At 38.0% G+C, this 24,921-nt stretch overlaps 1 protein-coding gene across 1 annotated transcript in view; it reads right to left on the bottom strand.

Annotated features, from left to right (window-relative positions):
• Window positions 1–18,678, bottom strand: part of LOC145232443 (uncharacterized) — a 42,890-nt gene extending 24,212 nt beyond the window's left edge. The window contains exons 1-6 of the mRNA XM_080097068.1: window positions 18,121–18,678; window positions 14,787–14,884; window positions 9,905–10,030; window positions 4,067–4,190; window positions 3,701–3,838; window positions 1,124–1,249 (exon numbers count right to left, since the gene is read on the bottom strand). Of these exons, the coding sequence (XP_079953194.1) occupies window positions 1,124–1,249; window positions 3,701–3,838; window positions 4,067–4,190; window positions 9,905–10,030; window positions 14,787–14,884; window positions 18,121–18,394 (886 nt within the window). The 5' untranslated portion in view covers window positions 18,395–18,678. The remainder of the gene's footprint in view (window positions 1–1,123; window positions 1,250–3,700; window positions 3,839–4,066; window positions 4,191–9,904; window positions 10,031–14,786; window positions 14,885–18,120) is intronic.
• Window positions 18,679–24,921: the final 6,243 nt, after the last annotated feature.

The following is a 24,921-nucleotide window of genomic DNA, read 5'->3' as shown; positions in this document are numbered from 1 at the left end:
TTTACAGCGGTAAATACTGTTGAGAATAAATATTTAGGAAGTTAAAAGTCAACAGAGCGGAGGTTAGTGATCGGTGATCGTATCTAGTAACGGCGGAATAACAGAGCGCGATTAATGGTGTTTAATAGTTTAATTTCGACGATCGTTAAAGCGTCGAATTGCCGCAAAACAAGCAACGTGCCGCCGATGAAAGAAGGTTTACGATCAGACTGAACTCTTACGGAAGAACGACTTGCGTATATTTGCAATTACTTCCTGACGGTTTCCTAAACTTAGTTGGCCAAACGTAGCGCTTGACAACTAAAGATTTTCTTCGATTTGCCAAAATTGAAACCTTTAACAGAAACTGTAATGAAACAAAAATAGAAACAATTCAAAACAACTTAAAACCACGTGGACAAGAAACGGCTACTGGTTAACAATTCTACCTAATCCATTTTACACTTGCACAGCTGACAATACCGACTCCAAACATAGCGATCGTTACTTGACCAAAGGATCAAAACATTGACTGACTAAAGTTTTTAATATTCTAATGAAACACACTTTTTCAATGGAGATAATTATATATTGTATATGTTCTTGATAAGAAAACTTGGCCTGCAGTACCGTACCCACTAGCTTCGCAAAGCTCGTAAACCTGTCACTCGCGCCTGATTCCGTTAACTTGTGAAAGTCGGTTATCCCAAGGTAACAGTAGCACGAAAGAACAAACAGTTGGGCAAAAAAGCCGAGCAAAGTGGGTTTTGTTGATTACCATCGAGTACAGCGCATAATACGCTTGCGGTGTGGTCTTGTTTCTCCCCAACACGTGTAAAAGGAAATATGATACGCAAATGCTTTCTCCCATTGCTATTAAACAGCCATAAGCAAACATGGTGGTAAAATGGGGCAGGTTAACAAACAAGGAAAATTTTTCAAACTACTCAATGCTGCTGCACTATATATTCGAACCACAAATATATTTTATATGTTTCAAGTCTTTTCAAAAAATTACCACCACTTGTTAGAATGCCTGTGCTTTTACGTTTTATTGACCGACAAGAGCATTTTTGATCAACCAAAGCAACGCGTCCCGATAACCTTATGACTATTGCCGTAGTAAAAGCCAAACGTTACTTACTGCAGGCGTATTCAAGATGCATGTAGTTTGCACAATCACGATGGGCGACTCGAATGGTGCACCGCTGCCTCTTGTGGCAACTGGCCGTCACTTCATCTAATGCCGACTCCGAATTGAGTGTACAGTCTGCACAAAAATTATGTAAAAAAAATTGGCAAGGTATTTCTATAAACTTGTGCAGAAATGCGCTTACAAAGACAGTGAACTGGTAAATGACAAAAAAGAGTAAAGTAGGCACCTAATAGTTTTGTTAACGCAAATCCGATGTCTATATGGATCAATATGGACTGCTGTCAAGTTGCGTAAAATTGTTGGCCTGAAAAATACATTTCTACATCCGTGTAACACTACTTTGGCTGAACATTTTGGGGAAAATTTACAATTTTGCACATTTTTAAAACATTTGGGCGGGGTTTACGATTTTGCCATGGCTTACTATATCATTCTGCTAAACTCGCTTTAAGCAAACACGGGGCCGTTCGATTTTCTGTTTGCTTCATATCAAAGACTCTAAAGAGCACCCACTCCTTGTGTAGTCTAATCAGAAACGCCTCGTGTGTCAACTTACAGGGATGGTCTCAATGCTGATAACTCATATCAGTTCTTGATCCTGTAACAAGTGGCCCTTGTCTAATCCAAGATACACAGGGAACCCCACTTGAACTGAATGTTGACACTTGTGTTTGTAACTCTGCGCATCTTAATGGCGAAGTTTATTTACACGCAACGTTTAGCACGAGTTAAAGGCGAGTTTGAAGCAACCTAAATGTTGCACAAGAAATGTAGTTGCTTTGTACATAATTATTATATTTGTAAGTTAGATTGCAAAAATTAGGTTTAGTAAGAGACAAAAAGTCATTTTCTTTGTTTTGATTCCTTAGCATTATTTTAATCAAATAAATAGAACCCTATGGTTTGATTGTAAGATTTGCAAATTCATTTCTTATGTAAGATAAGGAAATTACCATTGGCATACTCAAAACCCGCTATAACCTGCAATTTTGTAGTCAAGGATTTAATATGCTTTCGATTCTTATGTTTCGTAAACGTAGAACACGGTTTGATGATTAGTGACCCAACAGTGACCTCAGTGAAACACAAATAGACAGTCAAACCTAATTGGTTTCCAAATTTCCCAAACCGCAGATTGGCGTCGCTTTACCATTGGCGCCGACTTGACATGGAATCGTCTGTTGCCTTACAAAAGAGTAAAGAGCATGGTTTTACCGAATGATAGTGTTCTACATCAAAGCAGATGCGGTCAAAACTATAGGTACAATCGGTCTGCTAGGTACATTTCAAATACTTGGTACCCTGATCAGTAAACCAAAGACCTTGTTCGTTCTTGGTTGGTCACAACATTCTTCGATAAGGTTACATTCTGTTTCACAAGGTAACTTTAGCTGGTATTGGGATTCTTCACTACTGTTAAAAGGTCTGGAGATTTTCACTGGGCGCGGTAGTTACGCTCTAATATTTCTGATGGATGTGACTAGTTACAAACAGAGCCCTGATCAATTGGGCTTTGGGTTTAGAAACAGCCAGTAGTTGTTACATTTAGCCGCGTTGTACAGTTAGAACCAGCAAAATTGGAAAAACTTCGCACATGCCAAGTTCGTCCCAAACGATTCCGAACAAATTTCGCTTATGGCACAAAACACTTGATGACGCTAGTAAGCAAAGTTTTCAAAAACTAAAGTATCCTTATCAATTTGTACAACTTTGAAAGTTTGAACCTGCTCAAAAAGTTGTTAAACATAAATAGATGTACGTTTTTTTTCAAAAAATTACCGCGCTTTTCTAAGAAGTTTTTGTTGCTTATCACTGTATTTCATCTGTGTTAAATTGCATTAGGTTTGAAAAATCATATTTTCACTGAAGTTAAAAGTTAAACTAGATTTGCCTTTTGACAAATGGAAATCGTTAAGGCCAGTTTCGCAATAAACTTTTATCAGATATGACGAAATTGCGTAGGGTCCCTATCATATCAATCGCCAAGATCAACACGAGTGAGTAACGAGTTGTGTGTTCCCGGAAAATGTTACAAGGTTTGTGAAACCGTGTTTACAGAAACTCAACTCACGGAATAATCAACGCAAATAAGATTTATTTAAACGGAGCTGCCTGTATGTAATATGAACCAGACTTTTCCATTCAAACTTGTTTATACTGGAAGCTATGTATAAATATTAAATCAAAGACCAACACACTGTTAAAATTTAACATGGATTAGAGAAGAAAAGCAATTTAGAAAAGTATGGGTTTCAGCAATTAACAAAACCACAATTATTTCATGGATTATGTTTTAAGTTTATGAAAACCTTTAAGTCCTTACGATTTTGAGATGAATACATTTCGCCTTTACAGCATCAACCTAATGTTTTTCATAAACTTGAATCATTACGCATGAAGTTTATTATAGTCTTCATCCACCAAGCAACGAGCTGGGAGATTCTTGTTTTAAGTTAAACGTATACGAGTGCATAAGTACATTATGTTTAAACGAATGCAGCTTTGGTTAGTTGAGTTTGCCATGCCTTAAAAGTTTGATAGGATAACCAAAGAAAATGTTCTTACTGCTTCCAATGGTTTTTCTGCAGCCTTCTTTCTTCGTCAATGTGACGTTGTACACAGCAATGACGTAATTAACTTTGGCACAACGTACAACCATTGTTTCGTCATCACAGGAGCCACGCTCTTTGAACTCGTCAGGCACTAAAATTTATTGTTAGAAATAAAATAAGATGTTAATATTTTTTCACCAACTTAACCCAAAACAAATCTGGATCTCTTATGAGAGTCACAATTCAAAGGGTGAATAAAATAGCCTACATTTCAGAGTTAAAACACTCAAAAACACAAACAAACCAAACGATGGTGTTTAATCCACTAGGTTTAATTTAGATTTTTCGAATGACACATACAAACAAAAAAATCACTTACTTAGTTTACATTTGTAAGTCACAGATAAATACTTTGTCGTTCCTGGGCATGGATCGTCTCCAAATACTCGGGAATGTACCAAGAGGCCACAATAACGTCGCCCATGGCAGTCCGCCGCTGTTTTCTGGCAACAAAATAAACATTTTCACATTAGAATGTGGAGTAAAACCAAAATGTGCAGGTATAAGGGTATCGTGTTACAGTAAGTGCTTTGTGACGGCATAAAACTGACGGAATGCGGTTAAGTAAAAGGAGAAATATGCTTTTAGGTAGATTTTTCCTTTGTACATTGTCTTTATGCACTGAAGTGTGTGGTTGATCGTTGATCACGTGATTTATGGTTGTTATGTGATTGGTCAATTTAATTTTAAGTCATGTGTAAACTTGAAAGCAAGGTGTGTCTGAAAACAATTAAGTTCTAACAACTCCCGTATTTTCAAACATGTTTGTTTTGATTTTTTTAAACGCAACGATTTTACTTTGCAAAAGGAAAATATATTTTTCTTAATAAGTTTGACCCAGGTCGATAGTAAGTCGTTAAATATCATTTTCAAATATCTTCAGGAAATTATTTGCTCGTTAAAACAAACAAGACATTTCAAGATCGTTTTACAGCCATGAAGCCGTTTTAAATTTTAAGCTTGGTCAAGATTTTACTGTTTCATGTGGCTGAGTTACACCATCTCCTGTTTTAAGTATCGAAGCCGGACCTGTTGTGAAGATATGTTGCTTACACGAGATGTTATCACAGCGTAAACCACCCGCCCAGTTTGCCACGCAGTCCAGCAACGTTTACCATGTTCGAATGTTGGCACCGCATTAACCACATACGTTTGTTAACAGGGTTTGTTGTTGCTGTATCTGTGCAATGGCTGCCTTGGAGGTTAATTATATTACGGTTGGCAAAATGTTTGGCGCATGGACAGGAAACCAAAGAAACGACAAACACCTCTGAATAGGTTTCCCACGAAAATAGACCGTGTGCGTTAGGTTTTACAATTTTAAATAAATTGTAAACGAACGAAAATTATTTATTCCATTTTTTCAAATATCCTAAATGAGTATCTATGTAAATCTAGCTTAAAATACTGCACAAAAAAAGTTAAATATGTGACTCCAACTTAGTACGCATGTTGAATGCCATGTATGTTATCAACAACAGTGAAATATTTTCAATGTAAACTAATACCCCTAAAGTAAAACGAAAAATCTGCATTTAGCGTTTTGTTGAATGTTTTATCCCTAAATAACGCAAAGGTATAGAGGCCGAAAGGACACCCGTTGAACTTTCAGGTGACCTCCACGAGATGAGGCCCTATTTTCGATTCCCTTGAAACGACGTCACAAATTGAAGCAATTACGTCATCGTACATCAAGGAAACATTAAAATTTAATGCAATGTCGACAAAATAAAAAATATTTTTGTCTTCGGGTGAAAAGTTTGTCCCGATATATGTTTTTTAATTGAAAGTGATATTTTTTTCTTAACTCATTATTTTGGGAATTTGAGTTGGTGTTTTGTTCAATAAAAACATCTGAAATTCGCGGAATACAGCTTCCGTTGCGGTAAGAGCATTCCAACTACTGAATTCACACGTTTTAGTCTGCACTAAACTCATTAATCAAATTTAATCGGGTTTTTCGACCACAAATGCTATGATTCAGACGTTTTGTTTGGTGCCAAAACACTGGCCAGAGCGGCTAAGCTGCTTTACTTAACACTCGCGAATTCGTACAGAGCGAGATGACGCATCACTACAACCACTTTCTCCATCTGCTGCATCGGTTGTGACTCAACACTCTGACGATTTTCATCATGTTTCAAACAATGCGGTGCTGATACGCAGAGGAAACGCATTTATAATCTTAATGGACAGAAACATGTCGGTTTGAGAATGAATTTTAAATTTTTGAATGGAGTTTCATTTTTGTTCAATTTTATGAAAAATGTTATGGAGGTATATGGAGTGTCGTTAATTATTTTGACTCAAGCTGCAAGATATGACCAAATGCAATTAAACAATCGGCTTTTATGCAACATGCTGTACAGGCGTTTTCGTCCACCAGGTTGCATATTTAACAAAAATGTAGTTCAACTGGTGTTAATGTTAAACAAAAATACTAGTTGTTTCTATCCATAACTTGTAATACAAGTTATGGATAGAAACAACTAGTATTTTTGTTTAACATTAACACCAGTTGAACGACATTTTATGCAACATATTGTCCTTGTTTAGGAGCTAAAAACATACTTTGGAACACGCAGCCTTTAATTTAGGCAACACAAAAAATTTGCCATGAAAAAAAGGTCATGGTTCCAAAAACATGTCAAACGTTGGCATTTTCGGTTAAAATACTTTAAAAACAAAAATAAAGGTAACAAAGGTGAAAAAGGAGAAAATCACATAACGTGCTAACGTCACGAGGTTGAAGGGAGTTCTAAAATGCGTTAGTCATGCTGTAATCCGACCCCCTTCATGGATCACGTGATCGGAAGGGGGTGTAGAGGGAAAACGAAATCACCCATGGAGCCACGGTGCAGTAAACGCGCCACGACAGGATGTTTACTGTGGCGCATCGGGGTGCCTTCCTCGACTGTGATTTCTAAACCCCAAGGAAATGCTAATGAATGTTTGTAAGATTTTCCGTTCTCTGCACAACCTAAGTCAGAGTTAAGTGTAGCTTCGGGTTCTGTTTGTCACAAGCAAGTTATGATTATCACTATGTTGTGTATAAATGAAACAACACATATATCCTCAAAAAATGCAAGGTTTAGCCCTTCATACCATGTTGAAGCTCATTAAAGGTAAACAACGTTTTTGGACATTGTTATGTATTTTTTGTTTATATTTAACACACATAGGGCATTTTTGAAAAATGAATGCTTCGTTTTCAAACCGTGTTTAGAATAAAATCGCAATTTTTGGGTTTACACCAGCTGTTTTGATGGGGCCGAAACAGCATTAAACCCATGCTAAAATCCTTTGTACAAAATCATCAAAACTCTAAAAGTTCTTGTGCAAACATCAATCTGTCTGTTGCAGTAGTTACACGGAACTTCAGGTAATTGTTGTTTTTGTTTTGATGTTTAGTTTGCAAACAGACCGACACCCAATACCCTTTTATAGCGATCGATGGCGCCTCATGTTGTCTCAACGTTGCATGGGGCTGCGCTTTGCAAGGGAGTTGTTTTGAGTGAAAACACACAAAACGACTGAACCAAAGACAGATGAGACAACAGCAACCCGTTAACATTTCTTTAAATGGTAGCAGTTATAGGGATGCATGACTTCTGGTTTTATCCGAAATAGTATCTAAACCACAATTGTTTTCGAAAAAGTGGAATAAAAACGTTTACCGAGAAATTCTTAAATAAACTTCTTCAAAAGCCTCCGTTGGATAACAGTAACGAAAGTATATTGATCTTGACAAGCAGTAAAGCAACTTTTGGGTACTGCATTTTTAAAGCTTGTTTTCCTGTAGATTTTTGCATGTTTCCTAATCAGTAAAGGGTAATTAGTTTAAACTCCTGTTTGAACCAAGTTGGTGGGCAAACAAACTACAAAGGTTTCTTTGATGGGAACCAAACACCGACTGCTCTTATTGGATCACGGGTCAGATGACGTCAAAGCGATTGATAATTCCCAGAAAGGGAACAAGTTAGAGACTGTGTCATACTGGAGTGTAGTGTAAAAAGAAAAGCACTTGAAACAGCAAAGATTTAGTAGCATTTTTTCGCACCAAAACAAAGAACAAAGGAGTTTCTTTTGTTGATTTCAACACGAAACAAAATTATGCGTAATTTTAGAACTGAAATGAACTCAAACCAACTTCAACACGCTTGACATCATCAAACTTGTAAATGTGCCAAGATTTGTAGGCAAAACACAACTAAAACTCTGCTATAAATACAAATGGGATGTAATTCAATTTAAATACAGTAACAACGAAGTTATCCACATTCGTTTACACTTGGATTTCAGCAGATAAACACGACATATTTTAGATTAGATTTCGATGGAAACGCGACCTTAACTACTTAACGTTCGGGCTTGGGGGGAAAGTGCAATAAGGTGTGGCCCTAAAACACGGTGCTGCAAAATGTCTAAAACATTGATTGTGAAGCGGTCAAGCGATCTTTACAGTTAAACGACAAGGCCCTGAAATCCCAAAACAAGTTACGATGAACGATACCTTTTTAGAGAAGGCTTGACCACATGTGAGTAACAAATGTTTGTTTAAAAATTGATATTCTATTGGCGATTTGTAAGCATTTTTAACTAATTGGCAAGTTTGGTACGCAAAAAATACTCTGGTTTTTGAGAGTAAAACATTTTTAATGGTAGTCACATAGTGTGTTCAACATGAGGACAAGACACATGCTGAGTTCAAATAAGCGAACACAGCGTTTCACTTGAAGCAGGGGCATAAAACTAAAAGATCCCGAGTAGTCGTTTATCAAACCGCCGTCCGGAGCCACCAGGGCGAATAATCCAAAGCGCGGGCGTTCGATCACACTCCGAGACAGGTCAGTGACTCTCTCTCAGTAGAGGCCGTGTACGGTCAGCGGTTCATTGGAATTACGCTGACCAATGGACAGTTCAAAGGTTGTCCTTAAACAACGGGTGGGGAAACGCCAACAGCGTTGCCTGAGCAGCGCTTTTATCGCCCAAATGAGATTTGTTTTAACATCGAACCGCGGGTTGTGTCTTTTAACATGCAGTTTGAAAATGATGTGTATTTGCAAGCATTGAGTTAAAAATAAAATTGGGCTAGTTTTAGGCCCTTTTTGATATACTTTGTACTTTAGGCTAGTTTTGGCAAGCACAAGTGCGCTTTTTTTGTTTAGGTACACAAAATGTAACTGTTGTTTAAGCAATTAAACAAAGCAATAGGCATTTTTTGCATTTACACCCAGACGGAGTTTGAAATACACACAAAAAATCGTCGAAAGGCCTATTCCAACGTAAAAATCACGGAAAAATTATACTTGTCTGCACGACGGGAAAAAAACGTTTTCCTTGACGGACCAAACTCAGCAGTTAAAACGATTAGCAAGTGCGAAATAAAGCCTTTCACTCTGTATATACCAGAGAAGTCAATGTAAAACAATGCAAAGGAAATTTTGTGCATAATTGTGCTCAGTATTGTTTGAGTGAGAAGCCCAATCGATGCAAACAGAATTGTTAAAGCGGGACACAATTAGATAATTAAATCGATAATCTATAATTGTTATCCGAAAATGCCGTTCTAATTAAAATAGCCAATGACACGTGCAGTTGTGTCCCATAGGTTTTAATAATCGCCTTTGAAAATGTTCCAAAATCCCCACTGGCCTGAATAAAGCGTTTACAGTTGGTGTAATTTTAGATTATACGGAATATGCAGATGATGAAATAGATGTTATAATCTATCTCTTTTATGTGTGTGGTAATTGGTTTTAGGTTACATTGTAAATCAGCTGTCTAGGCATTTAGAATTTACTTCCATTGAACCCAAAATTTAAAGAATAAACACTTTAATTTTAAACCCTATTAGTGTCTGTTAGTTTTTGTATCAAGGTTATATAATATGAATTACATTGTACATTATGACAAAGTTCGTTGAAGAAACAGTATACGTATTACCCATTTCAACGTCATACGTATGCCATAAGCGTCAAAGGATTTTTTCCGTCAGCCACTTTCATGAATTTTGAACGTAATATGCATCAAATAAAATTGTATACCGGCACAAACGGTCAAATCCTAAATCCCTTCTATGTGGAAGGTTTTTTATGGAATCTCTAAGCAAATAGGGGTATAACGTTAAATCCAATAGCAAAAGCATAAGACTCACCGCAAATGAGGTAACCGCTTCGCAATCGGTGTTTTCCTTGCTTCTCAGATAAGAAAAAGATCCCCAGATCGAAGCCTGCGGTGGACACATATCCACACTGGGAACTTTCCGACCGAACATTGCACTCTGCAAACGAAAATATAATTTATTAGGTTTGGTCGTCTCGCTGAGTTTTTTTGTGTTGTTGTGACGAACAACACTAGGAAAGATTCTGTTTTTAAAGATCATTTTGACACAGTTTGGGCTTTAATCTTCTTGTTACAAATTGTCGTTTCAACAGTTTTACCGAATTTACGAACACAAAAGTAGAAGTTCAAAGCATAAATGTGTCAATAACATAAAAAGGCGAGAAAAAAAGCCTAGAAGAAACACAAGGAGCGGCTTTAAATAATATATATTTTGTTTTCTTCAATGCTTATGCACAGCATGTTCCTCGATCCAATATAGAGAATCAACATATATTATGTTTTAACAAAAAAACTACAACGTCATACGCGTTTTGTACAAAAATACGAATACAAAAACACATCTGTTTTGGTGGAATGCTGCATTAGCGATACTGATACACTTTGTTCGTGTGGGCAGCTGTCGCCTGTGGGAAATGTTGTTGAATGATAAGCGATGTCAATATTCCTAGTATGCAAGTTGTATGAAAGCGTGGGTTTGTAGACACAGTAGAGCTAGGTTTTGATGTGATAACACCAAACCAGCTGTACAAACAAAGTGGTTTCATATGGTTACACTTTTAAATTCAAAACCTGTTAGGAATTGAAAACCTCAAAACGTCCTACGTAGACTGAAACAAAACAACCAATCATGTTAGGACTTAAAAACGTTTTTATTTTCGGAAAAGTAAAGGATATAACGCAAATAGAATTGCGAAGAATGCTGTCGGTTTTCTTTGACAAGAAACTAATCGTAATCGGCGAGTTTGTCAGTTGTCGGAACCAAGCAATTGGTGTGTCATCAAGTCTGACAAGAAACACGTTTGCGGTGAAATAAATTAACTGTTTCGGAATTCTCTTAAATTGCCACCTCCCGTATCAAACAACACCTATCACAAAACTTTGATGATTTTTTGGTTCAACCCAACATTCTAGTAAATCCACTTGAAAAATATTTACACATTTTAAGGTCATTTGAGTTCACTTCATAAAACAGATTTTACGAAAAGCAATCACAATAAACCTTCGCATGACTTTGCATCTAGCTATTTTTATTAAATTTAGGAAAATTTGACAAATCGTGAACTGATAAGCATTTTTTTATTAGTGTAGGTGTATTTGGGAGTATTAAACTTGCAGGTTTCTTAGTTTTTATTGGCACCTTTTATTTCACTAACAAGCAGAAACATGATGCGGTCAGTAGTTGAACGATCAGCAGATTTGACAAGGCTGTGAAGCTATTATGCGAAACAGAAGAAGCAATGGAAAAACGAATTGCAGAAGAAACTTTTTAATCCTCACGTTACAAACACCATTGTGTGCTTGAGTTTAAAATCCATCGATTTATGTTCAAAATCAAAGATTTAAAAGTTTTTAATTTCACGACTAAACAACCCGAAACGACCTTTCAAGTATTTTGCGTTTGGTGCAAAAACAGACCAAGCGGAGAACTTTACATGTCGCACTGTTTGCAATCTTTTTGTACAGTGAAGCTCCATACAACAAAACATTATTTTACAGTCACGAACACTTACGTTTAAATGGAATAATTTTGAAGCCAGTTACAATACGTAAATAGTTTGTTTCCTTATACCAGCATTGGCTTATTGCTAGTTTGTTTCCGTAGCAATAAGCACATGACGTAAGGCGCTAAACCAAATGTACTTTGGCAACATTCCGTCAGTTCGCAGAGTAATCTGGCCGAATGTTTGACCCTAAAAGTCGAAAAACATGTTGGTCAGGCACATCAGAATCGAGAAACGTTGGTCAGTCACAAGAATTGTAAACATCCAAAAGTAGGCCAATAATGACATGTTCACAAACAATGGCCACAATGTGTTCAGGCCTTGAGATGTCAAAACACAATGAAAGTTACTGCTAACGGAAAATTCGTCTAGTAGTAGCCTACAACTTAATAAACTGTATTTGGATGTTGCGTGGCTTGCTTTTGATGTGTTTGAAAAGTGCAATGTGACTTCTAAAAATGTAATTACGATTACATGTTTGGCACAGGGGTTGGTAAGTTGGTTAGAAAACACACACAATATAATCCAAAGCAAACATTGTTAAAGGGGATTTAATATTTGTTTGTTCGCCAGCTTTGATGACAAACAAGAAAAGAGTGTTTTGATGACCTAATTACAAACTAAAACTCAAAATAAAAACAAAACATTTATAGCATACACGTGGTCAAAATTGAATTTGATTCCAAAGTCATGGTGAAAATTAATTTTGATCGCAAATTTAACTGCAAATTTAGGTTTGAACTAAAATTTTATTAAAAAGTATGAAACGAGCTTTAGGGAAAATTTTCGAATTTAAAGTAACGCTTCCGAATCGTACGCTGTAACGCCAGTCAAGAGACCATATCGACCTGAGCTATGCTGGGTTGATTTCAAGTCCTTGACAAGATTAACTAATGCACGGCAACTGGCAGCGTAAGTAGCAGATCGATGAAAACTTTTTGCAAGCTTCGTAGGGTAGTATTCCACTTGTGCAATAATACTTTAAACTTAAAAATCGGGTTGGAAACAGTTGTAATTAAGTATTTTCGTAAGCTCGTTGGCATGCCAACGTATAAGACAAATGTTATGCATAAGACAAACAAATGTTAACCGTTGTGCAGCTTATCGAAAGGAAACTTGGTCTAATTCTCCATGCAAATGGCACAGACAATGACCCAGTATGGGTGGTTAGTGAAAACTAAAACCGTTCTTGTCTGATTTTACCCACATAAAGCGACAGAAACTGGATGAAGCCACTTGTCTGAAGATTAGCAGTGTTCCATTTTCTCACGCCTCTGTTGGATTTACCCCGTTTTCATAAGATTTCTATTGAAATGTCGACAAATCCAAACACAACAACGTTTTGTATTGCTGTATTCTACAGCACGATTAAACCACGCATCCGTTATCTTGTTAGTAGAGAAATAACATGGGAAAAGCGCAAAGCTAAAACGCCATCACAAATTAAGCTTGTGTTAGGTAAATTACTTACACTCCTTTTACATTTTTTGTTATTGTGCTAGAGTCAACCTCTTCCAAAAATTATAACAGTTTGTACTAGGGCGATTTTTGAGCTTTGATTCGTTTGCTTGGACATAAGTTGAGCTACGTTTATTCCACTCGTTAAAACAATCGTAGTAACACAATTTAAGTGCCATGTTCTTTGATACTTTGGTTAAACTCGGTTTTGGGCTTGAACATCACTGTTTTAAAACTATGTCTTACTAACACAATGTTGCAGAATATGCTGCATACAATATATAGCAATAGCGCAATGCATCATCAATTTGAGATTTTAAAGTGTCACTGTAAAGAAACACGCAAAAATCCAAGCCCAAATTTTACTGAGAATCTTCTAAAAAATAGGTTGTTACTTTACCCGACCACCAACGTAAAGCACTTAACCTTCACTGGCATTGGCGATAGATAAGTTCATTATCCTGACCCTTGAATATAATGCGCCCAAAGCAACTTAAAACCAACAAGCCCAGGTGGAACTCCATTACGCATTCGTATTGTCAGCTCACAATTTTCACACGTATTTAAAAAGTGGCTGAAATTCTATAGTTTGGCGTCAGGTTTGTGCAACAGACAGCGATCGACTTCTGCCGAGGTTACAAGTTTAGTGAACCGATTCTTGACTGCTTTTTTACAGCTCGGATATTTTACTGTCTCTCCACCGTGTTAGCGTAGGTTTTCGGCATAAATGAAGCCGATTTTCTTAAAATGCTTATTTTTTCAAATTATGATAAGCAACAAATGCTCAAGCGTGACTTAGCTCCCTCTAAGTCAGTGGTTCCCAACCTTTTTGTAGTCACGGACCCCTTTTGTAAATTCTATAGGTCCGCGGACCCCCTAACTAAGTAATTCAGTCTTTTTATGTTTTTCGTTTCCTGCATTATACGTTATTATACTTTCGCTTTTTTGTCAGATTTTTAATCAACCTTTGCCGTCCTTAAATCTCTATAAATATATGGCAGTTAACGCAACAAAGAGATAATTGTCTGGTGTACAATAAATGAAACAAAGCACTATAAGTTCGATGGTTCATGTGTGTTGTGATGTCACAATGGGGGTAACAATCACACAAATCCTGATACAAACGTTTGATAAACAGTTTGCACATGTATGCAGGATTGTAAAAGCGTTTCGGAGACTTAAATTATTGTTCTGTTGGTAAATGGTACTAAGAATGTTTATCTCCACGGACCCCTTAAAACCATCTCACGGACCCCTTGGGGGTCCGCGAACCCCAGGTTGGGAACCACTGCTCTAAGTCGTTGAACTAAGTCGTTGCGCTGAAATGTATTTTTTTCTTAGTTGGTCAAAAGTTTTGAAAGCACAGTCGTTTGTTAACATATCAAGCTAGTTTTGGACGGAAACTTACCAAGATTTCACCTTTTATCATCAAGGCAAAACAAATGTCGCAGAACGAAAACCGACTGACAGCTTACACCTGGACGACACTGTTCATTTCACAGTAACACAAGTTAGTCATTGACCCGAGCACAAAAAAAATGTTAGTCAGTCGACAAAACCAGGAAACGCGCTTCACAACATTCCCAAGTAAGCCACTGACGCCATGAAAACAAACAATAACCGTAAACCGGTAATGTTTGAGGACTCACAGGTTTGGTTAAGACAAGTGTGGGTGAAATGATCGGAATGAATTCTGTGTTTAGCGAGAGTTAACCAAGAGTAATAGTGCCTTACCTTTATATCAATTGTAGACATCAAAGGACATCTGATGTATAGGACTTGCCCTTCGCATGCACTGGCAGTATGGTTTGTGATAATAGCAGCCATGTACCCTGTAATCAAAATGCATTGTGTCAGTAATTGCCGGTCATTCAGGAGTGGTAAAGCGCTTTGCGTAGTTCAGGGCGTAAGAAGGGTGGCGCAGCTGTAGAATGCGCGATTGTGTTTGTCTAAGAAAACAATGGTGACTGTAGATCGGCAACAAAAGCTCGGTCGGCACCAACCCTTTCCCCCAGGGCTCCTGGATTGATGTAATTACTAGTTTTAAAGGAAACATTCTCAAACGTTTGACGTGTTTAATCAGACCAACATAAGAACATTAAATAATGATAAGGAACGTGCGCACATACCTACAGATAAAAAATCTTTTGGTGACGCTAAATTAGGGCAGGCTACAAACTAAGATTTTGTTGCAATTTATAGTCTGTGTATTAAGCAAAAGTCGAGATAAACTTCTTCACACATCACTGTTAGGCCTTAAGCCAATACATCTGGAGTACGGATAACCTTACAACAAGCCTTTCCTGGTGGCCAAACAAATCAGGGATATTTAGGTTTTAACGGACCTTTCAGAAAACTTTGATGATGTCTATCTCAAGACAGTTTTAAAACGCATGACAGGTTGGTCTATCGTAGGAAAAAAACAGTGGTCCGTTTATTACAAAAGCGAACATAAAACCCATGACCCCTATCCTACGTCATTGCAGTAAGCTTCAAGATCATTGTTAATACTATAATTGGGCCAAGAGATTTATCCCTATTCTTAAATTTATCCCCAAAGTTCGTTATAGTACACGAGTTCTATGTTTGGTGGATAGCGTTCAATGGCTTGTTGTGCAAAACAATTTTGCTGAGTTTCTATGGGAGTTCAAGCTTCACCATGTTTTGAATGTAAACACGCGCAAATTTCTAACTTTACTTTTCAACCAAATTTGGACAAAGGGGATTGCCAAGTTACATTGGAATGCCTACAATTGCAAAAAAATCAGCTAAATAAATATGTACATACGCTTAACCAACAGTAAAAGTCAAAAAAGTTTGTGCCCAAACCTATTTTAAAGAACGCTTCCTAAAAAAATGTAAAAACTATCCGAGAAAAGTCAAGTAAAACCAGCGAACCAGAACAGTTAACCCTGCAGCTGGTCACAGAATAACTGAAGGGCCGTTTATTACCACCCTGCGTCTCCGGTAATCCTTTAAAAACACGGAACGGGGCCTTAAGCACGACAGCAGCCTTTGCTAATAAGCCCACGGGTTAGTTCTGGTCTTCAGACCAACGTGAGGTACCGGTAAAGTGAGATTGCGCAAATATGAAAAACGAATAATGCGGACCAAGGCATAGTACCTGTTTCACACCGAACGCAAATAGAAAGCTTGCCCACAAAGAATAGTTTTTGTTTTGTTTATTAATTTATGGTAACTTTAGGTTCAAAAACTACATTTGCTTCATGTATTCTATAATGTACACAAAACCCTTTCGACTAACTGCGACTTTTTACCCTTTGATAAAGCCTTTACTCTACTGGTTGCACACATAAGACAAGTTTAAATTTTTAACATGGCAGCAAGACACGATACAGAAACTTAAAAATCGTTATCCGCTACTTTAAACCAAGACATACTACGTCAGCTTATGATGTCAGCACAGATTAAAGAAACTAATTTCGTTTCGAATCAGACAATTTCGTTTTGTTCGTTATGACCTCGGCCGAATAGGGTTTCGATATTGTGGTGCAAAATATTTGACATGCAAACATTTGTTTTATGTAAAGAAAAGTTTTTGTATCTGGTCCAGTATAACAAATAGGTTTGTCACACAAAAAAAAACTAAGCATGAACCACTTCCAAAAAATCGATTTCTATTAAAATTTCAAGGTCAATGTGCAGGTATCCCTTCTTGCACAGGTGTCATTATACAAAAATCGATCCTTGATATCGATTTCTGAAACTTCGTTTCCGCGCGTTGCGCCAGACGTTAGATAATTTATTTTCCCATTAGAAGCTCGTCACGCCCATTTTCACACGACGCATTCAATTGTTACGAAACAATACGCGAAAGAGATATCCGCCCAATCAGAAATCAATACGAATTGTTCAGTGACTGCAATGTATCACTCCAGTGCGAGAACGGATGATGGATACGTATTCCCACGGAACTATGATAATGTTACGGAAAAGTGGAGTTGGAAAAACATGCATTGTTAGCTGGCTAAACGACTGTGAGAAACTTTGCTTTAGGTGAATCAGAGTTATAAATCGGCCCGGGCTTTTGGGTCGGGTTTGGGCTTGGGTTTCTTTAAAACAACGGGCTTGATGTGGGCTTGATGTGGGCCTGCCATTACACTCTGTGTCAGTATTTTTTTGAATAAATTTAAGTAGCTAAGTAGCCGGTTGTTGGGCCTGACCTAATGTCAAGCAGTCCTAAAACACCTTGTTCAAGACCAAAGCCGGGTTTCAGGCTTGTACATTCGGAACCGGGTTCCAATTTTAGGCCCGTTTACAACTCTGAGGTGAAGTATGTTTGGATCGAGAAAAGTGAAAAATCTTTGTTGTGAAAAATTGGGTCAATTTTTTAAAAGCATCACTTTAATCCACACGCAGACAGTCGATATTTCCCATGCTAAAAATACATCAAATAAAACGGGGTACAGATTGACTGCTGTCTGGATTATGATTTACTAAAAGCGGCACGAGAGTACCTTAATCTGTACTGAAGTGGCCAGTCAATTATTGAAAGACTCCTGACTACAAAGCGGCCCCCAAACAATCTATCCAAAGTAAACTATTTATGAACGTCTTATCCTATTTCAAACTAACCGACAGATTATGGCGGTTGATTTTTTTTATCACGCCACTCTGCATTGCTGTTTACTGTTTTACAGAGCCTCTGTTGTGGGTTTGCCATCCATCTATGCGATATAACGCTAAAGCTTGTCAATTTCTCTCGGAAAAAGAAACCTACATGTTGATGTCCAAAAAAACAAACAATTCCAAACAAAAAACGTTTACAAAGTGTGTTTCGATACAAGGTAGTAAATGTTTTCTTATTAAATGAATTATACTTGCCAGGAAAGCAAAGGATATTGTTTTCACTTTTCCTGCACTCGATACAAGGTAGTTATAGTGATTTATGTAGCGACATGCTCTTATTTCCTGAGTCGGCAAGTTTAAATTTCTTTGAAGTTGTTAGCAGGGACACGTTAAGTACAAACGCCAAACCTCTGAACCATTTAAAAGAGTTTCTAGTGGTTGTTTACGTATCACACTATCCTGTAACGAGCTTGTTTACCTGAATAGTAGTCTCCGGCGGCCAGTGTGAACAAATGAAGGAAGTGAAACCACAACAAAAGTCGGTATATCAAAGGTGAACTTCTGAACGGCGTTTTCACGATTTCCCTTCCACTATTTGCTTGTGTTAATCCAGTTCTGTTAGTTGCTTTGTTATATATCCACGTATCGCTTGGTTTAGCGGCTTTGCACTTGATGACCTTGCAAAACGTGACGTCATGCATCATCGAGTTCGTAGTATATCCGGATTTGACGTCATCATCTCTCTCTCGCATGCTTTTGATATGTAATTGGCTGGCTTCGCGGCGGGTATTGTAATCTTTTACCCTATTAAAGCTGTATGTCTTCTTGAACCTACAAACGTTGTGTTATTGTGTGGCCATGAATTTTGCTTTGGAGACAGATAGGTGAGCTGCAACGCCTGGGCCTCTAAATGCAGCTGACGATAATGGATCGCATTCTCTGCGGACAGGCCACAATAAAGTCCAGCGAAGTACAATAAACAGATATTTGCAGCAACTGCCAACCGCAGGGCATATCTGCAGCAAAACATTAACAAGAACAATCATTAAACATTTGCTTTAGAAGTTACGGTTATGTTATTTTTCTGATACTGATGAACCAACAAGATCTCAAAATACGTACAGAGGTGAAGTCTTTCAATATTCTGACAGCTAACACATTAAGGAACTTTACACTACTTCTCAATTTTGTTTAACTTTTACGACTGACACTTGAAAGTAAAGATACCTTTCTAAATCAAAGTAGCCGCTCTTACAATGAAAAAATCACCTTTCTGTTTTTCAAACTGCCTTTCACATGTACACCCTGCGACAGAGGGAAACTGATTAGACTCTCTTTCACGGGGGCGAAAGAAAAAAATGGCTTCCTGTCTGAAACCTAAACGACTTGAATTCAACATAGTAAATCCTGTTGGCAAATCATACACTATTATAATCGTGAAGCTAATTGATGCCTATATTTGAATACACGCCGATCTTTATCTCACCAAATCGCTGATACAAAAATAGGATTTCAACGCCAAAAGCCTTTCGCCGGCATCTCCTGTGAATCATGACTAACTTTGGGGGAAATAATGATGGTACACATCGGTTCATCATTGTGACTGACGCCCAACGTCATTTCAATTTTCCGCCGCGTTTTAGCGACTCCAACGCCGCAGTCACGCTCTATTTCGCTCGAAGGCAAAAGATAATGAGCGTGCTAGAGCGAGACGCGACACATAAAAAAGGTCATTAAAGGACAAAAAAACGGCTCTTTTACGCCAATTTTTTTAACAGTGACTGTACTTCACACATTGTTAAAAACACAGCAATTATTTTTGAAACTCCAGCCAAAGCAAAGCTACAAAAACTTACAAACACATATACAACTGATAATACTTGTTATTTCCTAATGAATGAGAAACAAAAAAAAAACGCTCGGAATGTAAGATACTAGCTACCGCCAAGAAAGTTGTGTTACATCCAAGTAAATCAAACTAATCAACACATTTTAACTGATCTACAGTAGACTTGCTTTATCACTCCAATGAAAGTTGGTGATGGAAACTTAAAAATATAGGGTTCTTCACATAAACATAAAGCCTGTAACAGTTCTCTACAGCTAGCAGGTGCTCACTTTGTAGTCTGCTGCCTGTTTTTGCAGCTGAATCAGCAAACAAAAGAGAAAAGACATAACACTGGAGACAATGTGCAGGGCAGTCGCTTACGGCCCGAAATGGTTGAATAGCTTGGCTCTAATCGTGAAGAATCAAATTTAATTGGCACCTTGCGCATTTCCACACTTTACTCTCGCCCCAAAGCCACAACGACTTTAAACATGTCATTACAAAGTGGCTATTAACTGCACTATAAAGTTCAATGGCTTAACGCGGACATAACTACAACTAGTGTGACCAAAATCCAACGAACTTGCCGTTTTTTGGCAGGTTTGCTGTAAAATGAAAGGTTATTAGGGTAGATTTGTAAAAAGATCTTTTGCCAGTCGTGTTCCGTGGTTATATTAAGACGCAAATAAAGGGATAAATACGTAAGCGGATTTCTATTTATCATGAAATCAATGCATCCTTTTCAAGTGCATGTCAGTGATGTAAACACATTACACGCCATATTGGCAAACTTGGCAACAAGGCACCTGCGCACACACACACGACAATAAAGTCATAATTGACATGAACAATCCAAGAGTGCATTGGATACTCTTAAAACAACAAACAGTCAGGTCTATCAACGCTGCAAAAGATATGATAACAACAAAATAATGAAGTTTTTTGCTGTACAGTTTTTCCTTTGCCCACTTAATTTATCTGTCCATCAATATTCTACTATGCTTGACAAATCCAGCAGAAGGGAGGGTATATCACGTAGTGCTATACTTATACTCACACACACGCAAAACGCGTTCACACCAAGCACATGATAACAAACTACCACAGGCCTTAAACGCGTTGATATTTGCTTTCGAGCTTACCACGCTAACAGGTCCGAAAAACGTTGAAAAGCCTTCGATGACAAAAAATGTCCAGAGCCCCTTTTGTTTGTGTATCAGTTGTAAGCAGAAATTTTCAGATTTCCAAAGACATGTGTTTGTTAAGTAGTTGAACTGTTAATGGCAAGAAAGTTTTATGTTGAACGTACTTACTTTGTGTGTTATTGCTTTGCTGTTGTTAGACACAAACGACACTGAGTAGAGCCCATACACATTAAAACATGTTATTTGACTATAATAATAAAACAGCATTTATTTTGCCTCCACAACACACAAAATCAACTGAGTTCAAAATACTTCACCTCTGAAATGACTAGCTTTAAATATTTTGCCTACCATGTCAACAACCAAACCCTATTATTTATTTTGGGTGAAATTTGGTCGGGCAAACTCAGTCTAAACTTTTAGACTCTAAAGCCCAAACAACGAGCGAAACGAGCAATGAAAACGCATTGTTCGCAGCCCGACCCACAATTGCCACATCATAAACTTTGGCAAAACTTATCGGAGGCAAAGAATATGGCTTAAGCAAACAACTCAGATGACTGCCGAGCGAGCCTCTCTCTACACACTGCAAACCTAAATGCCAACGGCGGTCTAGAATTGGATTTGCAACATCGCTAACCAAAACTTGACACCAGAGAATGCGAAGTTGAAATAGATACATTTTCATGCATGCATTTATTGAATAAAGTATTCTGTCGGAATATTAAACACTGGTCTATTTACAATTGACCCGAACAAAGGAGCACTTCCAATGACATATTTGGCAATAATTCATGCCATTGTCCTTAGTACTGTAGCCTACATAAGCTTTGTACCAGACAAACAGGCATCATACACGTAAAGCGTGAAATTATGCACCTTGCCAATAACAAGTTTGAACAAACAGGTTTAACTGAAAAAAAAAACACTACTTGATCGATTGACCTTCTACGAATACTTTAATACATAACATAACTATTGTCGATTACTACAAAACTGTTACAGAGCCTATTAAACCGTTTTTCCATTACATCAGCTGCAAGTCTCAAGTATGAACTTTGTTTACGGGTTGCGACAAAAAGTCGCTTTTTCGGCTGCGCTTCAAAAAGTTTTAAACAGCTTTTTTCTGATTATCGATATATTTCTGTTTCAATGTTATACATGCCCTTAAAACTAGAATATTTTTCTCCAACTGAAAAGCTTGCAGTGTAAGAATCACTAATTTTACATGTTTAAAGATTAAGACAGAGGTTACACTACCAAAGTATAGTTGATCGACGGCAATATCTCAGTCTTAATCGAACTCATAAACCTACAAATATACACGTATGCTTCAACAACATGCAAGCGCTTATACAACACAATGATTTTAAGTTCCGCGAGTTCGAATTTTTACAACGTCCATCCTTTGCTACAGCTAGCCATTGCGATTTGTTTACTACGGCTGAGCGAGGTGCAATGGCCTTCTTTCACCCTCGGACACCCGCCGCGCCTTAACCACATGTCGTTTTTTTCGCTCCGTCTCTCGGCTCTTCACTACGGGAAGCAGTGCTGAACGAAGACTCAGGCTTTAACCCTTGGGCTCCCTTTCGCCTTTCTTTTTCGGCGCCTCATACTCGCTTGAGCGCCGCCAAGGCAAAGTAAACATGGGGTGGTCGCGCGCGCCTGTTATGACGTCACACATACCGTGAATTACGGAGATAGCGGAAACAGATGGAAAGGAGAGTTGCTGGGCCTTTCACCCAACCTTTATCGATCGTGATGCACAGAAACCGCTTATTTGTTTCAAGGCAAATATCGGAACTGGTATTATTCTAAAAAATGCATTTGTAATGCCTTGACTATATGCCCTTTAACCGTCGTTGGATGCAAATTACCCAAAGGTTGACTTGCGCAAAATCAAAGGCGCTTTAGGCACTAAGAGAAACGCATTTTAAAGAAAAACACCTATTTGCTATATTACTCTAGGTATATTCGCTATTATTACTATATTCGCTGTTATTACTATTACTATACGCCACATTACCTACTTGCAAATGCTGTGTTTCGAATTAATCTCGCTTTAACTTGATATTTTTGCCCTCTTAGTCGTCACAGCCATTTCCCAGAAAACACTTCTAATCGGAGTAAATCGAGCGCATTTACGGGTTGAACGTGCATCCTCAAAACCATTACCGGGCGAAGCTGGTTATTGGGGCAATCAAAGTGCTGAGAAGGCTACGTCTGATCTTGACTGTCTCGAGGTTGGACGATTTGGCTGCGGCCATAGTGATTGATGTCGTTTGACGCACAAACTTAACGACCCAAAACTCTTTGATAATTCCCTCCAACTGATCGGTAACGGTAGAGCGTCAGATTTGTTTATGTTGATTGACTGCAGCCCAACATTGCAAACTGGTTCAAAATTTCCTCGCAACCTTGAGGACGTAATGAGTGGAAAACAAATACTGTTCATATGCAACAAGAAACTCTCAAACTTGTGTCTAGTACGCGTGTTAAAAAACACAATTAATCTTGTGCATATTTTCAAACGTTCTTTCGCTAACAACTTAAAAATCTGCAAATTTTACTTCAACTACCAAGTTACACACGTGGCTGTGATGTGTGGCTGAGGATGTGCAAAATATTTATGAAATTTCCGAAAACATGTATTTTACGTAGGGCAGGGGTCGGCAACCTTTTGCACTGCGGACCGGTTTTGAAAGTATAATCTTATCGCGGACCAGTCTTCAAAAATTACAAATATTTAGCAATGAAAAAGCCTGAATTAGTTTATCGTCCCCGGGATCCGTGGGCAAAATGCTTCACAGCATTTATCCTGGAAAATGATGCGACCCGGTAACGAACTCCTCGCGGACCGGCGGTTGCCGACCACTGACGTAGGGCACACATTAAAGTCCATCTAGTAACACAAAATGCATAAACTAAAAAGGCATAATTGCCCGAAGATCCAAACTTGATTGCCAGTCAACATTGTGAAAATCACGATAGATCAGCCTAAGTTGAAACGTGAAAACTTGTGCAATCGACCTGAGCAAAACAAGATATCAACCAACGATTTTTCGGAATCGAAGGCCATCTATTCACATTACAAAATAAAATGCTGGAAAGCCAGTAGCACAAATTTAACTATTCGCTACTGCCCTTTAGCGGCTAGAATTTTAAACTCAGATTGGCCGAAAGCAAGTCCGTGCAAATAAATCTATTAATCTGTATCAAGAAACAATGTAGTTCGAAGTTTATTGTTAAAGCTAACTATTACTAAACAGTGCACGGATTTAACTGGTATTAGCTTTATCCCATGTAAACGAGAACTTGGTCTGAGCGACACATTTATCATTGCAGGCCTACCTGGTTTACTTTGCATGTAATTAGTCTGCTTGGTCAGTGTTTCTAAACCCCGAACTCTTAAAGTAAAATGAGTAGGCCTACAAGCTCTTTGTAAGTTTGCCGTGATGTGACATTCAAAAAGTTTTCACTCCTTTATGTTTTCATTTATGCCGTTTCCATGGCTGTTGGTCTGATCAGACGCAAAAAAGCATGACGCAGCTTTTTTTTAGCATTTCAGCGGATCTTCTCGCAAGGAGGTCCGATGGAAACTTTTTGTTTTTTGTAATTGTTGCCGGTATCTGGTTTAAACAGTTTTGAAGATGCCTTTAAAACGAATTTTGGGATAAAGTTATTGCATGTAATTTTTGTTTTTTTGCCAAAAGTACTGGCTGCGATCCGCTTAGTTTTTTCCACACTGCGAGACAGATTGTCCAGCACACACTTACAAACTCAGCGGAAACTGACATCAAATAAGAAAAAAATGTTTTGAAAATGGGGTGGGTCTTCGCGACCTCTTCAAAACAGAGATGTACAGAGTCTGAATTTTTAGACTCCGATTCCACTCAGGGTCCGAAAAAAAATGACTCCGTCTGCTGATGAAAGGCGCAAAATTAGACTCTATAATACTCCGGCGTAACAAACAATTGTTGTTTTAACGAAGCAATAATGAAAGCGGTAACTGCAGATCTGATGAAACGTAAACTCCAGCTCCGGTTTGATTACGGCGAATATTGGCAAAATCAATCCGGTACTCCGGCTCGAGTACACCTCTGCTTCAAAATTGCCTGTTGACCCCAGTTTGGGTCGCGAAACACTGCGATAAGCCTAATCTAGTCATTACAGTTTGGAATTTCGGAACAATGATGTCAAACTGCAGTGACAAAATGCACTCCAGCCTTGTCTTGAACACAAGAGAAAGAAAAATGCTGATCAAGGCAAAATACCACAATGGGCATTAGGCAGTATTGTTTAAAGG

The sequence above is a fragment of the Phallusia mammillata genome, chromosome 6 (genome assembly GCF_965637545.1).
Source record: "Phallusia mammillata chromosome 6, kaPhaMamm4.hap1.1, whole genome shotgun sequence".
In the NCBI taxonomy this organism is placed as follows: domain Eukaryota; kingdom Metazoa; phylum Chordata; class Ascidiacea; order Phlebobranchia; family Ascidiidae; genus Phallusia; species Phallusia mammillata.
This window is presented reverse-complemented; position numbering and strand designations above follow the sequence as displayed.